The 17,153-nt window shown below is 51.2% G+C and overlaps 1 protein-coding gene across 1 annotated transcript in view; it reads right to left on the bottom strand.

Annotated features, from left to right (window-relative positions):
* The window catches only part of LOC119111307 (T-cell leukemia homeobox protein 3), a 95,031-nt gene extending 78,643 nt beyond the window's left edge, over positions 1–16,388 (bottom strand). The window contains exon 1 of the mRNA XM_037235121.1: positions 16,281–16,388. Coding sequence (XP_037091016.1) covers positions 16,281–16,388 — 108 coding nt within the window. The remainder of the gene's footprint in view (positions 1–16,280) is intronic.
* Between the last annotated feature and the right edge of the window lie 765 nt (positions 16,389–17,153).

Here is a 17,153-nt window from a genome sequence, read left to right as displayed (position 1 = left end):
ATTGCATGAGTTAGAGTGATCTGTTCTGGCACTGGCTGTGACCAGACAAAAGTTGGGCAAAGTTACGGGTCTTACAGTCCGGAACAGAGCTGACATGGAAGCGTGGGACCACCTGCCGTGCTGTCGCGCTTGGGTCAGAGGCGTTCCTCTACCGGAAATGGTACTGAATCACTGTGGTGATCTTCCCAAAACGCCGATGTGACGGAATGGAAAGAAATGTTCGTTGAAGTAATATTCCTGCGCTAATACTATGCGTTTGGGATCAACGTATGCTTTCAATCATGGCTTAAGTTAAGCTAATGCAAACTCCCTCCAATTTTTAGGGGTTGGTGGAGAAGTTTGACGTTTCTTGAATTGTTTTCTGCACCTTGTTTTTACTGAATATTTCAGGCTTCTTTCCTACCATGTCGCGGAACTGTGATATTATTTTCAAAAACACGCACGGAAAAAATGGTATTTTGGCGCTCAGACGCATTCCAGACGCTCTATGCCCAGTATTCTCCTATTTAACAGTCTTAAATGTGCGGTCACATGTCAGGCGTAGCCGGTTAAGTTTTTGACCTTTTCAATCTTATTCGCGGTCAACATGCTATTGATGTATTTTCAAATGCTATTCGTGTCCACGTCTCGTAACCATGACCACTGCCGGAAAAGTCGGATGTTTTCACAATACGCCGCACGTTTTTAATGCGCCGATATGATATCGCCACGAATGAAGCATTCACCGTCCCCTATACTGTGCAATGTAGTCAGCTGCTGCCGGGAATGGAAGAATTAAGCTTAAGATTCAGGATCACTTTTTGAGATGCGATAAGTTATAACAAGATTAAGCCTCAGGCATAGCTTTGCCACTGTGAAAACATCAGTGTCTTCGGTCACGTTGAGCGTTATGGTTCATGGCACCAGTACTTAAAATTGCAAGTGCGTGGCTGAAACCATTCTCCCCTGGTCTGCCAAGGTTTTATTGTAAAAGTCTGTATTCTGGCCACCAGACTGCGTAACTCAGATTCACCGTTGACACCGATATTACATCCATTATATATGCAATACACCGATATGCATGTATTGTGTGTACAATTCACCGATATTGCATGCATTATGCGCGCAAACTGCCACTGCCACCTAGTCAGGCACTATCCACCTCAGCAGGTGAAAGGAAGGACCAAACCAACTTTTGAAGTCGACTCCTTTCACCTATCAGTATAGAGTCAACGTTCAGCCTTAACACAAATCAGGGAGAAAGGCGCCTTATCCGCTCACCCTTTCCCATCTGGTCGGCCAAGACTAGCACCCATTGAGAGCCGGCGACGGCGGCGGAGGGGGACGCCATCGCCAGCCGTGCCGTGCCGTGTGCAGTCCCTGGCCGGCGCATACTAGAGCTCCTTGCAGACTGAATTTGCAGGATCCAGTCCAATCCGGTTCGCCTTTTCTACCTTTTCAAATTATACTTAGATCTTGCCCCAGTTGCCTGACTTACCTTTCCCTGAGCCATAGCCACACATTTAACATGAAATTTCGATAGATTCGATTAATAGATCATTCCTCGTAGAATATGCAAGAAAATGGAGAGATACATGTGATATTTCGGCAATATGCCCTTATCAAAAAGTCTCTTTTCGATAAAGGCATGAAGCCGAAATATCGCATCTATCTTTCCATCCTCCTGTTCATTCCACGAGGAATAATTAATACTGTCTCATCTATATGTATAATGTTCTTCTCAAATGCGCTGAACAACTTAAGTCATTTTGAAAATATTTCGTTCAGTCCCACACAGATAAGGTGAAGGTCCGGTCTTAGCACAAATAATCGCAGTCCATCGGTGAATCTCGCGTGCCGTTATGAGCCCCTCTACAGAGTTTCTGAGTAATCAAGGGGCGCGATACCCAATTTTTGGGTGAGCTTTTATTGTAACTTCTGCTCGTTACAGAAGTGGCCCGGGTGTACCGTGTTCCGTTCGCACATGGAAGAATAGGAATAGGAAGTCGCCCATAAAGTGAATAATGATTGTGGAATTGCGTTTGATACCAAGGCATTGTATGCATATGAAAAGAATAAACGTTATTCTGTCACAGCTGTCGAAAATCTAATAGGTGAGATCTCATTAAATGACTCTAAGCGGAAAAATACACACGGAAAAATATGTCTTGACGGGCATCATAGGGCACGTATTGGGTTAACGGCGCAAGAAAAATCCTAACTGAATGAAATACGCCAGTATTGCGTTCAGTCAGTTGGGCAATACGGCTGTCCGACTGAACGCAATACGTCAGTTCGACAGAACGCAATACGGCTGTCCGACTGAACGTAGTAAGTCGGTTCGACTGGATGCAATACGTCAGTACGACTGAATGCAATACGTCAGTTCGACTGAACGCGATACGTCAGTTTGACTGAACGCAATACGTCAGTTTGACTGAACGCAGTACGACTGTCCCCACTGAACGCAATACGTCAGTTCGCCTGCATGCAATACGTCAGTTCGACTGAACACAATACGGCTGTCCGACTGAACGCAATACGTCAGTTCGACTGGATGCAATACGTCGGTTCGACTGAACGCAATACATCAGTTTGACTGAACGCAGTACGGCCGTCCCACTGAACGCAATACGTCAGTTTGCCTGCATGCAATACGTCAGTTCGACTGAACGCAATGCGTCAGTTCGCCTGCATGCAATGTGTCAGTTCGACTGAACGCAATACGGCTGCCCGACTGAACGCAATATGTCAGTTCGGCTGGATGCAATACGTCGGTTCGACTGAACGCAATGCGTCAGTTCGACTGAACGCAGTACGGCTGTCCGACTGAACGCAATACGTTAGTTCGACTGAACGCAATACGTCAGTTCGACTGAACGCAATACGGCTGTCCGACTGAACGGAATATGACTGTCTACCACTGTGAAATATAAAACCATCAACACCCATCAGCCGTTGATTATAACATATTTAATGCGTACTGCCAAGAACGGTAACTTCCAGGGTAAGAATGAGGGAGCTACGGCGCGCACGGCGATAACGCTATCATGGAGGGAGCATGTTTATCTACACGTCATGCATGTTGGTTTGCACTGCCTAAATACGATAAGTTTGTCACCAGTTCAAATCCCTTAGCAATGCTCCCTGAGCACTGTGACACCTCAGTTTTGTTTTGCGAGGCACGCTCATGACAAAGCTTTAGTGGTTTTCAATCCGTCTGCACCAGTGGCGTCTGCGTATCTCCAGCGCGCACATCACACGTCCGGCGCAGTGAACCGGCCTCCTCCGATTACCGGCCATGCACTGATTCCATTAGAAGTGGAAGTGGCCGGGCCGCCGGCGTGGCCGTCGGCCGTCAGCCATCAGTCTTGTTTGAGTAGCGGGTAGGGCGGCCAGCCGGCGCCGGCCGGGAGGTCAGCGCCGTACGCACGGCAGCGCCGGCAGCGGCGCCCCGCCCCCGCGCCCGCCGCGCCCATTTGGCGGCTTCGCTCCTGCGCGTTCGACTCTCGCGGCGCCCATTCGAATTCCTGGGAGACGGGAGACGGGAGCCGGCGCTGGAGCGGCGGCCGCCGCCGCCGTTTGAAGTCACTGCGGCGGAAGCGCGCGCGGTTTTTAACGCCGAGTCACGCGCGGAAATTACTGGGGTCGAAGGTTTCAAGTGGAATGATGGCTGTATCGATGACTGTCCATGCCACTTAAAGCTATTCCGTTTCTGACACACTCGATGGCCCCGCCTGAAGCCAGGGCCAAGTGGTCTTAGTGCACCAGGTCGTCACGAATACTTATCCAATTAACCCATCGCGTAACGTCAAATGAGCATTTCCGCACTCGCGCATGCTCCGTAGCAGTTATCATTTTTCTGCGAATGAGCACACTATTTCATTGAGCTGGTGCTCTCACAGTCAAGCTGCAGTACCCTGCTGACGATCCAGCCTGAGCTATCAGCGAGCCTTGTCGCATCGTAACATCCCCGCTGCCACCGCTACCGGCGGTCGTTGGCCGTTCCTGGCCTTTGCAAGGCCGTTGCGAGTGGGCCCAAGCGGCCAGACGCGTCGCCATCCTGTCGCGGCGCTGCCGCCAGCCGGCCGTCCCGCCTCGTCCGCGGCCGCCACCGCCATCATCACCATCATCATCCCCGTCCGTTCCCAGGCGGGCGGCGCGCGGCGGCGGGGCTCGCTGACGGACGCCAGACCCTCTCTTTAGCCGCGCCACGCCGGCGGTAAGCCGTATCTGGCGAGCCCAGTAACCGCGCCGACAAAGCCCAGCCCACCGCGCTGAACGGGCCAAACAAAAGCCTGTCAAATTACGCCCGGTCGTAATGAAATCATGTTGAGTGTTGTGAGCGCCGGGTAAGTGGCCGTCCCGCGGCTTGTTGGCGGCATCTGATAGCGCCGTAACGCCGCCGACGCGGGCTGCGTTGAGGCCGACGCTGAGTGATATTGGGCCGGGGTGGCCGACACTGTGGGCGCTTCAGCCGATCGGCTCACGAGGCGGCGCAGTCACCGCGTCCGGCTATGAAAGCGCTCGGGCTAAGGTGGTACGTTGCTCGAGTCATTCGGACTCAGCTGAGGTAGTTAGGTGTTCTGTGGTTCTCAGTGAAAACAATGCAGTTTCGAACCTGAATTTAAGGGATGGTTTTGCTGTTGCGGGCATTGGGCATGATATTGCCTGTTTTTGACTACGTGTCGTGTTTTTGGATTTAGCACTCCGGAATGGCGAAGAAAACGAAAGATGCGGCGACACAAGCAGACAGACGTCGGCGACGCAGGCGGGAAGACATCGACGACGCAGGCAGGCAGACATCGGAGACACAAGCAGACAGGGGTCAGTGAGACAGAGCTTTACGCTTGGCTCTGCGGATCTGCTGGCCACTTGTTTGATGAACCGGGGGGGGGGGGGGGGGGGAGGGTCTCACTGCGAAGCTGGTCGTCACTCTGCATTGAGTTTAGTGTTTCTCGGGATATTGTTTCAAGCTGTAGCGTTCTCGGGATTTTTGGGGTTGACACGCGTCTCCGAATGCCACGAGAGCGTGTGTCGATCTCAAGAAGCCCGAGAGCGCTACAGTTTCGAAAGGTAAACCAATATTCCGAATAACCCTGACCGCAGTGCAAGGCGACGGCCAGCTGCGCAGTTGGGCGCAGCCCGCGCCGTTGTATATCCGGCCCCTGGTTCGCCCAACAAGTGGCAGGCCGCCCCGCGGGGTCAAGCCGAGAACCCGGTCAGGCAGGGGCGTCGCCAAATCCCGAGAACTGGGCGGCCAGCGGAGCACGGCAGGGGCGCCGCAAATGCCCCGACAACTGGGCGGCTAGCCACGGTAACAAACATACATATATGCAGCATACATACATACATATATACCTGCATGCATACATACATGCATACATACATATACACACACGTATGCATACATGCATATATACATGTGTATACGTATATACCTATATATATATATATATATATATATATATATATATATATATATATATATATATATATACGAGGAATAAGGCAACAAACACTTTTATCTAAATGGATAACATTCCTCGCAAATGCACTACACAACTTGCGTAGTTCCGGATACGTCTTCTATTCATTCTGAAACCATTTCAAGTAATAGCGATTCATCTCGTGTCGGTAACTGACATTAAAAGTGAGAACATAAAACATGAGCATGCAAACAATGTACCACATAACACTAATATCCATTGGGCGTTTTTTCCATCGCCCTTCTAGCGGTATTCTGTTTGTCCCCAGCATGCGTAATTTTTCAGAAACCTACAGACTATGAGGCTCCATCTGACAGGCAAGATTGTGAAAAAAACCATCAGCCTACCAAATAACCAGTGTCCAGCATGTTCAGCAAACGTCATATAATGACATTGTCGACTCATTTAATTGCATAAAATGTTGATATGGAAGTGACCTAACATTTGACGGCTCTATCAATGGGCAAGCAGGGGGTAGTTCTGTGTAGTGAGTGGGGAGGTGGGGTGGGCCGAACCGTAACATGTCATGAACCTATACCCGAAATTCGCCAACAAACGGAATTATCCCCGGATTTAGTCATTTTTCTCTCAGAGTGCGGGGAGGAGGGCAGCTGGAGCCCAAATTGGGGCGGAGGTACTGGAGTCCCCCCCCAACCCCCCCCCCCCCCCACCCCAACTGAACAGGAAACTACACCCCTGAAGGAGAGTGAGTTGTACTTTAGTAGACAGTTTTCGAGCCAGGTGTGAAAAAACTTCTCATCCACCGGATACGATCGGTGGCAAAAACGGACATTTTTGCGAGCCAACTGGTCACAAAATTGCGTAAACGGAAATAGATAACAACAGACCATATTATAACAGACCATCCCAGCTAGACGAAGCTTAAAGCTTATGACTGGTCTGTACTCGCTAACGCTTGCGGTGTGAGCATGTGTAGAATACATGTCGAAACGCTGGCGTTTGGCTGTGTGAGCGAGTTAGCCACAAGATATTGCCAAACATAGTAGCTTTAATCTGGATAGCTTTTAGCAGGCGACAGACGTGCACTATAAAATATACTACATCAGTGCTGACGTCACAGATCAGTGAAGATACCGTGCTTTTCCAACGCCCCTCAGACCAATGTTTCTTCCCGATTTTTCAGCCAGGATATACTTCACATACTAGACAGTATAAAATACCATATAACTGGGCTTATTGCTACTCGTTGGAATCGTGGCTGGCCACAGTATCTGCGGCGAACGTGATCCTACGCGGCGTTTTAAAGCGTCGTGTCATTTGAGACAGATGGGTTCGAATGCTCGTCACGCGGTAATGAATTGGGTTCCGTGCAAGGCTGTGGGCTACCGTTGGTTGTATTCATGTCGTGAGAAGCTGACCGGCTTGAAAAAAACGTGGCCAATCTTAATTTTTTTTAAAGGCGATGCTCGGTTTTTCTCAGGATCTGCTATGAAAGGCGTTGCTGAAAATGGCGTTAAAAGCTCTGAAGCTCTGAGTTAAAAGTTGCCCATCAATGAGACTTCTTGTCTGTGGATACCCGAGCTGTAACGTCGGAGGTTGTCGGAGGAAGTTAGAGCAAAACGTGTCAAGGATTTATTCAGGGCTTTCTGCTGCTGAGAGGAGCAGCGGCGTTGAGGTAAGATACCGAGCATCGCAGGTGTACGCCTCACGTTGCTCGTCGCACCTCAGATTTGGCGTTCTGACCGGTGAACAGGCATGAGATAAAACGCTTTTAATTGCCATCGTATTGTATATAGAGCTAAATGAAGGCACTGGAGGTGTTTAAAAATGTTGTTTACATCTGTTGATATCAACATTGCATGGGTTTCATACTAATTAATTGGCCAGCTGATTCCACGAGGACATCCCAAAACCAAACGTGACATTGTTTTCAGGCGCTTCTACAACCATGTTATCGGTAAATGTAGGGGTACAGGGCTGCAGTTTCGCAACATACATAGGGGTGAGTAAAGGGGAGGGGGGAGGGGAGACAAGAAGAATGACTGAACCGGCCTCCGATACTCACTTAAAAGAGCCTTCTCCCTAGATTTAATCCACTTTTTGAGGGTCGGGAGCGGAGGTGCGGCTTCTCAAAATTAGTTCTTGCGGCTGAACCCTAAAATCATGATAAATGAAAAATAATGGACGAAAATGACCACTAAAATTAGGAAACTATATCCCTGGTTAGGGACAAATCCCCGCTAAATTGAATAGGAAACTACACACCCCCGGACTGGTTTTGTTAAGTATGCGTGTATCTGATAATTGTATTAGTTCAGTCTCAACCAACATTTAGTGTTTAATAGCCGACAAACAGTGTGCAATTATGTGCAAATTAAGCGCCGAAACGAAAACGTCTAATGGTTATGCCGCGTCGATTTTATTTGCGATTGTTTTTGTGGTGTATCGCATTCTGAGTTACATTTTAACGGTTAAGGATTGGCCCCAGGTGACGGCTAGGCCGTTTTAAATTTCATTGGTGACAAAAAAGACACTTTTCACCCCTGTTTGAAGCCACCATGCTTGGAGCATCCAAGCGCCAAGCACCAAAATGGCGATGTCCCGTCGCACGGCCCCTTGGTGACTGATGCTGTGATTGTGAGGGTGTGCGTAAGCACTTAACCCTCGCCGGTCGGCTATTTTGTCTGCTCTCGCCGCACAGTAGGCGTCATGTTCGCTGCTGTACCGAATGAGACACCTGAATGCCAATCAAAGGTCGAATGTGTTTCGTACCCTTACAAATATACGCGCGCTGGCTTAATTTCAAACAAATTATAGAAGCTAACATATTTATTTATTGATGAGCCCGTTACACCATTGTTTCGCTAATTCTCTGGAATTTTGCCAAGATCCTGGAAGGATCCAAATGCAATTTCCATCTTCATAAGTTTCGACGTCAGCTCCATGTCACATGTCATGATACCACATACTTGCGGTGGGACTCTCTTAAGACACGGCGAAGGTCGCATAAGCTTTCATTTTACCAGTAAAACGGCACAAATATCAACAACGAGGACGACCGGGGGATCGCGGCGTGCTTCTCGGATGGAATCATTTAAACATCAAAACTGTGGCGTGAAGCGGAAGCGGTGGCAGTGGTGTGGGTGGGTGCTGGGGGGGGGGGGGGGGCTCCTAAACGGAGGTCCATCTCTGGCGGCTATGCTGAATCAAACACCGCCAGCAGGCAATCAGGAGCGAGACTAACGACTATCGGATCGGCTCATGCAGGTCCGTCCGGTTTCTCGAGAACCAAGCATTGTTTGCGTAGAAAAGGATTGACGACAAGTCGCTTTTGTCAAACTGTATTAAATAAATGTTGATGCAGCCTAAGATATGTCAAACAAGTTTCCTAGTGTTCACAAATAATCTTGTCACGAATTGACTGTTCGGTGCATTTGACATAGCTTGATCTGGCATGACCTGATACATTTGAATTTGACGGGATTTATTAACGAAGAATGATAAAACATAGAAAATTATTTAAGCACACTGTTTTTTGACGCATATCCTGCCACAAACGCACGTGGTAAGATCTCCGAACGCGAGGTGAAACCGAAATGACCATGGCAAAGAGGCTACAACAGCTCCCATCTATCCCCACAGGGAGATTCATGAAATGTTTGCAGATTGTGCTTTCTAGGACAACCTCAGGAAGCGGTCTCTGAGACCCTTTCAGCCGGCGTGGGATGAAATCATGTAGTATCGATCCTTTGATCCCCGTCTGACACCCCAACTGCCCATGTTAAATGTCCAGCAGCTTACCGTCGTCGTCCTTGACACGAAAACCGACAGACATCCTGCCACAAACCCCGTCCGAATGAGAGAGAAAGACGTGTGTGAGCAAACACAGACCCCATAATTAGTCTATGCCTCAGCGCCAACGGTGTGAGTTACTGGGCCACAACAAATATATACCTATTGTTTTCTGAGTCATCTTGCGCAATAGCCGACCAAGGTCTCACTACAGTGTAGGCACCGCACTGGCATGTTTTCATGTCCATCGTCATGCCTCTACGTCATTAATGCTCTAGTGATACCAAATGCGTGGAGAAAGATCGCAGAGCGTACCATACATTAACATCCGGTGTCAGTTACGGCGAGCTGTCTATAACTCAACGCTTAACCTCCTTCGCGCCTACCGGCGCCCTGCCCTCTCCATGTGACCCCTTGAGCCGCGTGCTGCCGGCGCCGCTCCCACCGTCGGGCGGTGGCGGCGGACCACACGGACGCCGCCGCCGCCGCTCGGCCGGCCGCTAATGACAGGGCGCACCGGTCTAAACGGCACCTGGCCGGCCACGCTCACGATGAGTCCGTCTCTCTCTGTTTGTATATCTGTTACGCGGCCGTCGTCGCCAGTGACCTGCGCTCGCCAGTAATCAATGGGGGGGGGGGGGGGGCGGGCTGGCCCGCGGACGTTCCGGCCCTGCTGCCGCCCAACGCTGTGTGCGGGGGCTGTGGCTGTCACCTGGCCGGGACTGGCAGGGGTCAGGACAGAGACCGTGTGCGGGGGCTGTGGCTGTCACCTGGCCAGGGTGGGCAGGGGTCAGGATAGAGACCGTGTGCAGGGGCTGTGGTTATCACCTGGCCGGGACGGAGAGGGGCGAGGGTAGAGCGGAGGCAAAACGGTGACGGGCAGGACAGGAGTGAGGCAGGACAGTGTAAGATCAGGTTAGGGCGAGGTTGGTGCCGTGTTAGGGGGGGGGGGGGGCAGTTAACGATCGAAGCGGGACGGTGTGTAGTAGGCCCAGCGTAGGGACAGCCCCATGCGGTGAGGGGACAGAGCACGTGGCAGGGGGCACAGCGTAAGCGCAGGTGGCTCTGTCCGTCCCGACAGCCCCGCCCGTCGGCCAATTGGTTTCGGTTCTGTGTGATCACCACTCAGTATTCAAGTGGCGCCATTCATGAATGGGTTTTCACACCGCTCGAGTCACGACCACTTTCATGTGGTTAGCGTTACAGCCGGAGCCACGTTTATTGCGACCGGCAGCTGCAGTCAGGTTGAGTGATCCGGACCTGGGGTTGCCAGAACACGCAGCGCTCGTTGAGAGGAAGCCCAGGGAAACCCGTGCATCGGTGAGTGAGCTCTACACAGTTGGCGGCATTGGCACTGCTGCGAGAAGAACACGAGTGTTCTTTTTTCGATGTTTGCGCGGATTGAGCGATGTCCAGTGCATGTGTGGGTGTGATTGTGTGCTTAAAGGGAGTGTTTCACATTGGTATGGGGTTTTGAAGCGAAATAAACATATTGCAGATCATTCGGTGCAATTCACAGCCTGGCCTTGAGCGGCTCTAGTTTCTAAGCTATACGTCCGCGAAGATGTGCAGACTTTTTCGTGCAGACTTTGTCAGGGTAAGCCCATCCAGGACGCCATAAAACGTCATTTAATCCTACCATTTCATTGCATACGACTGTTAAGTTCAACAAAAATGTAATTGTCTAGTCGTTCATATATGACGTTCATGAGCACGATTTCCAGAAAAAAGGCTGTCAGTTGGCTTTCACTCAATGTCGTGCATGTTACAATGACGCAAACAATGACGTCTTGAGCGGCGTATTTACTTAATAGAGAAACAGTGCCGTCTAGAGCAATCTTCCCCATTTGAAAGCATACCAATAATTACGAGTGAGATTATTTCATCGTACTTCATGTCTGCTTCAATATCTTCAAAAAATGGAGCATCTCTATAAAAGGGAGTATCCCACCTTGTACGTTTCATGAATTGTCGCGGCACACGCATACGATGTGATCAGGAATAGCAGTTTTCTCGAAATCCTTCTGAATAGCTCAGAATTTCGGTTTGCAGAAGCCAGCCCTGCACGAGAAATCTCATTGGACTCCCTGCTCACCACTCTAAAAGGAATGGATTTCATTTGCCTTGTTTTTTTCCACGGTTTGTGTTCTGTAATGTTTGCAATAAGCTAATGTGACAAAATGTTTACATAATAAATGATGCGAAGGCCTGAAGCACTCTAATTAGGCAAACAGATATGCGAACATTAAGCTATTGTCCCGCGAATTCAACACATGTTATGCTATGGCTTTGTTTGCTCCGCTATTGCGTCAGCCACGGTGGCTCTGCGAGGCGCACTTTGCCTTCGGGAATGAGAGTACCATAGGGTCCATAGTGACGCACTGATTCAAACTCCAACCAATGCGCTTCTCGGTGATAGGCTCTTGCCCGCTTGGCCAATGACGAACGTTCTTTTATTCGCACAAGCAGAGGTGCACACAGTAGTTGTGACAACGGTGATCGCAACTGCCGGGAAGAAGTGTAGTGCTGTTACAAAGCGTTGCCAGCGTAATTCGGACTTGAAAATAATTCAAATCAATATCCTTTTGCCTTGACGGTGCTGCAGTGGCACTACCCAATGCCATTATTGGACGTAACTAGTCTTGAGATTTCACTACAGTTCGTTTTTAACATATGCCCCAAAGGTCGGACACTCATGGAAGGTGTAAGGGCTTTCCCAGTAAGTGGTTATGAGTAGAGGTGCTTATTATGCTTAAACCTACTGAAATGTGAGAAAATATGTACCGCCTTACCGATGTCGGAATGAACCAAATATGCCACGTTTTTGACTCTTGGTACCAGCAGCCAGTGCACTCTACCAGTACCGGTAGCCCTGTAGCAGTGCACGCAACTTGATCTATGTCGGTGCTTTGCCGGCGTCAAATACGTTGCAGGCAGGTCTTGGTATTTACCAGTTACGGGTCCTGTCAAATCTGCGCGGTTTGCTAAAGACCCATGCGTGCAACCCACGCATCCAAGGTCGGTACCAGAACCGGTGCCGATCACAGCTGTTGAGGAAATACCGGGAAAGAAAAACATTGCCTGATTTGTTGCGCCTATGACGGAGCCTAATAGCACACAAGCACTATTGCGCACACGTGCAGCACGTTCGATATCACGTGCTTTGGAGCTTCAGTTGGTGTGCCCTATGTTTACTTTCTTAGCATGTTCACGTGTTGACCTGCTTACTTGTTTACATGATCTTGGTGTATTGACCAATGTGCTGCTCATGACGGAGCGAAAGGCAACAATTATCCTTCTGGCCTGTCCAACCAGACCCCTCGTTGCAACGGACGGGCAGATCAGAGTTGACCTCTAAACCTGGTACGCCCCTTACGGGAAAATCACGCTACTCGAGCGGGAGGAACCTCTGAGAGACGGGTCTGTGCTTCACCTCAACAAAGGAAGAAAGGGGAGAATTAACGTGTCTTCACTCCCTCTGATAGGCAGCTCCCGGAACAGGAACGCAACAGCTCGCACGGAACGGCGCATTGAAGCCCACTCGCAGCGAGGCCTGACCGACTCCCCGCTAGCCCTCGGGTCACGGCCCAGGTCAACGTGGCACGTGGCACAGAGGGCAGCACTAGCCAAGACCCAGCGCCACCACCTGCCGAACAAAATTCACTGAGGAACATAATAATAATTGACTTTGACACTGTCAGAAATTGAAAACGTGCGTGGACCGTTCCAGAACCGTTAACGCTATGCAAACAAACATTAGCACATCAGCGTTACTAGGGAGAAATAAGCAAACGAAGACACGGTTTTCACATGAACCTCCGGCATAATGCAGGTCCTGCTCACAACATGCCAAGCAGTATCATTTGCATTTCACAATCCAACCACTAGTCTATCATGTTCACGGCGGACTCGACTCGAACGCGGCAAACTTATCTGAACGCCAGGAGGCTCAGCCCTTGACGGCAGCGGCGCCACCGCGCCTAAGCCGGGGCCAGCACAGCCCCTCCGTCGACTTCACTACAGCCTCCCCCGCCGACACGTGTACGGACTGAACGTTGGACGGACCTGTGAAACCCGCGGTGGCTGTCCACCAGCCGAGAGCGGCACTAACTGCGGCGCCTCCTGCAACGATGATGCATCCCCAGATGCAAGCCAATGCACCCTCTCCCACCGGGCTCGTTGGCGGCGCATCGACGGGTGTATCCACGCTGTAGACGGAGGATCTGGGCCCACTCCGGCACCCTTTGGTGTCACCGGGCGCGCAGTCTCTCCTGTGTGCAGCAGCTGATCAGCATGCCGCTCCAGCAGGCGTCCCTGACATCTACCTCACACGTGACTGGTCCCGTCTGTGCTGTGATGCGTCCCCTTCGCCACTTCGGTCCGGAGAAGCTGCGAGTTCACTCGTGCTCGCCAGGGCCAAAACTACGCTGACTGTCACCCCCAGTCTGTACTAGCTGTTCCTGTTACTCGGAGACAACCAATGCTCGGTCGCAACGGAGGAGGTCGAGCCGGGTTCTGAGGTTCCGACCATACGGCAGTTCCGCAAAAGACCGCCCGGTGGCTACCTGTGTGGTAGTGCGGTATGTTATCAGAAATCTGACCAGCATTGTTGCCAGATTTTGCCCATTCTGAACACTTGCCTTAAGACTGTTTTTGACGGTTCAGACTGCCTTCTCCGCTGCCCCGTTACTTGACGGATGGCAGGGAGCAGTACGGATGTGACGAATCCTGTTCTGTCTCATGAATTCCCCAAATTCGGCCGAGCTGAAATGCGGTCCGCTATCGGACCCGATCTGTTTTGGAACTCCAACCTAGCAAACAGCGTTCTCAGCTGTCGCATTATACATTTGGCCGCAGTAGTCTTCATCGTGACCACTTTCAACCAATTCGAGCTGCTATCATGAACAACGTACTACCTTGGAATGGTCCGGTTAAGTCAGTGTGCACCCGTACCCATGCGCTCTGCGAGAGCCCCCGAGGGTGAAGGCTTGCCTTAGCAGACGCCACCCGCTATTCCACGCAGACACGGCAGTCACTGGCCAGAGCCTCCAGCCCATAGTCGAGACCGGGTCACCAGACATACCTTCCGGCCAGGTGCTTCATTTTTCCCGATTCCGGATGACCGCCATGCGAATCCTGCAACACTCTGTTACGCAGTTGGAGAGGCACCACAGCACGTCCACTCCAGGGCAGACAGTCTTCATCAGTTGACAGCACCTCCTGACCCTGTTCAAATGGCCTGAACTCCGGCTCTACCAAGGATGACCAGCCTGAACGGACCAACCTCCAATGAAACTTCGATCACCTTCACCTACCCATGCGGCCTCAGACAGACTAAGGCTAACTAACTAACTAATTACTAACTACTAACTAAGCTAACTAACAGAAAGGCGCAATTCATTCCCTTCCCACAAGGGTTGTGGGGGGCAACCCACTCACCACCAGCTGAAGTGTCCTGTGCTCACCAAGCGTCTTAACCACCACGTCAGCTTCTCCAGCCAAAGGAACCGGCTGGCCATTGGACGATGCCCTTCTGTTGGCGTGGCCTCAGCCTTAGCCCTGGAATGAGCGTCCTGGCACTGGCGATGGTTACGGGCAAGCCAGTGTCAATAACGAACTCCATGTCTGTCCCATTCACTTGAAGCTTGGCTGTAGGAGATCTGTTGACGCTCTCGCCCACTTGCACAGATCAAAGACCACCGGGCTCAACTGACAGAAGGCACTGGAACTCATACGACTGTCCCACCTGGCTTTCTCCTATACCGTGCCCAGATGTTTTATTTTCCTACACTCCCGCTTCAGATGTCCCGGCTCCCCACCCTGAAAGCACCTTGTCTTGGACCTGTTGAGTACACAGCGAGCCTTCATGTGACCAGCCTGAGCACGCCCGGAGCACTTGTCGCAAAAACCTGTCACGGGACCTCTTGGCGTTTGCCGTGGCTGTGCCTCAGCTGTCTTTCAGTTGCCTTACTTGGAACCCGGTTGCCCCCGACGGCTACAGCTGCTCCTTACAGTCTCGAACGGCCAGACTGTCTCCGTCCGCCGAGCTCACCGTGCACCGTCCGCCGTCCGCCACTTCACGATCGCTGCCGCATCGCCCGGGACTCTCGACCAGGTTCGGTGACACCGTGTCCACGCCGGTCCGAAAGCTCGTCGCCAGGTGTTCCGTCTTCAGTTCTTCTGATGGGCAGGTCTCGTAGCATGAACGCAACAGCTCACGCGGAACGATATATTGAAGCCCAGGTCAGCTAGCACAGAGGGCAGCACTAGCCAAGACCCAGCAATTCATTAAACAGAACAGCAAAGGGCATCTCAACAGTCAACTGTGTCACTTGGGATGCATGAAAGTCCATCCGAAAGGTCGCACAGGATGTCGTGATCGGTTCCTCGACCGCACGACATACACTGCAAAATGGCCTCAAACTTTTCCCCTAGATATTTGCCATCCACCAGAACATGGCAGGAGCCGATGAATAACAGCGAATGATATTTGATACGCGGCTGATGGCGAAGGCTGAAGCTGGTCCCGGGTTTTTAACCTCGCCTGGTTCAGCGATGAGGCCGTTTTTCCTCCGGAATGTGTGATTCTTCGAATGATTTACGACTCAAAACCGCAGAATTTGGGTCTCGGGGCTGCCCGACACCGTGTTGGAGGACCCACTGCATAGTTCAGAGATGATAACGTGGTGCGCCATGAGTTCCAGCGGTTCTCTTCCATACCTTCCGACGGTTCCACAACCACAGTAAACGACAGGCGGTACGTCGGCATGCTGAAGTGCCTATGGAAGCAGCTGGAATAAGACACTGATCGCGAAAGGGAAACTATCTCGTTCTACCATGACAGGTGATTTTCCACACTCAGGGATGGCCCTAGCCTGGTTGCAGAGAAGCTGCACAGAACGTGTCATCAGCTGAAAAAACGGGCAACCCGGTGTATTTATGGTGTTTCTGAGATTCCAAGTCTACATGACGAGTCATCAGAGTCTCGGTGGCTTGATGGATGCCTTCGGCCAGGTGGCCTGACACATGCCTTCGCCCAGGTGGTAGCTTGATGGATACCTCCAGCCGGGTGGCCCGACAGATGCCTTCGGCCAGGTGGTCTGATAGATGCTTCGACCAGGTGGCCTGGTGGATGCCCTCGGCCAGGTGGCCAGCAAAATAACACATAACGCATTCGCAGGCGCTTTCGCTGAAATGACAAGGTCCGCAGACTTCTGGCTCCAAAAAAGGGCACCTAAAGCGCGAGCTATAGCTTATTAACTCCTTATAGTTTATAAGGAGCTTCCTGACTGATGGCAAGGCATAAACGATGCATACCAAAAGTATGTATGGTTCGGCGAATATTTTGCATCAGCACATCTGTCAGCGTGGCTGGTCATTTTCATGCTATGGCAAGTGAAATCAGAACAAATTTTTACCCTGCATGACGCTCCTAGCATGAAAAGCTACACTGTATGCTCCTGGCATGGAAGGCTATGTGGAGTGGCGTGCCATTCGTGCAGCCCCAGATAACTCCCAAAGGTGGATCTTCATACCGGTCCCAGCGCCAGCTGGCACTCCGTGTTGCGTTTCAAAAATATTACATCTTCAGTGATAAGCGAATATTATAGACCTAATATTTTGCCGTGTTTGTGAGCCTCACACCAACAGTCCGCATTGGCTGGCATAGCATAGAACAGCAGCAAAGAAATATTTAATGACGGAAAGTACAGTTCCATCGTGGCCTGAGAGAGCCGATCAGCTAGTACCTGGTGGTGGTGGTGAGAGGCGATCAGCTGGCAGCTGGTGGCGGTGAGAGCCGATCAGCTGGTAGCTGGTGGCGGTGAGAGGCGATCAGCTGGCAGCTGGTGGCGGTGAGAACCGATCAGCTGGTAGCTGGTGGCGGTGAGAGCCGATCAACTGGCAGCTGGTGGCGGTGAGAGCCGATCAGCT

The sequence above is a fragment of the Pollicipes pollicipes genome, unplaced genomic scaffold (assembly GCF_011947565.3).
Source record: "Pollicipes pollicipes isolate AB1234 unplaced genomic scaffold, Ppol_2.1 Scaffold_7261;HRSCAF=8764_pilon_pilon_pilon, whole genome shotgun sequence".
Lineage (NCBI taxonomy): Eukaryota > Metazoa > Arthropoda > Thecostraca > Pollicipedomorpha > Pollicipedidae > Pollicipes > Pollicipes pollicipes.
Note: the sequence above shows the minus strand (reverse complement) of the source record. Positions and strands in the feature narration are given on the sequence as shown.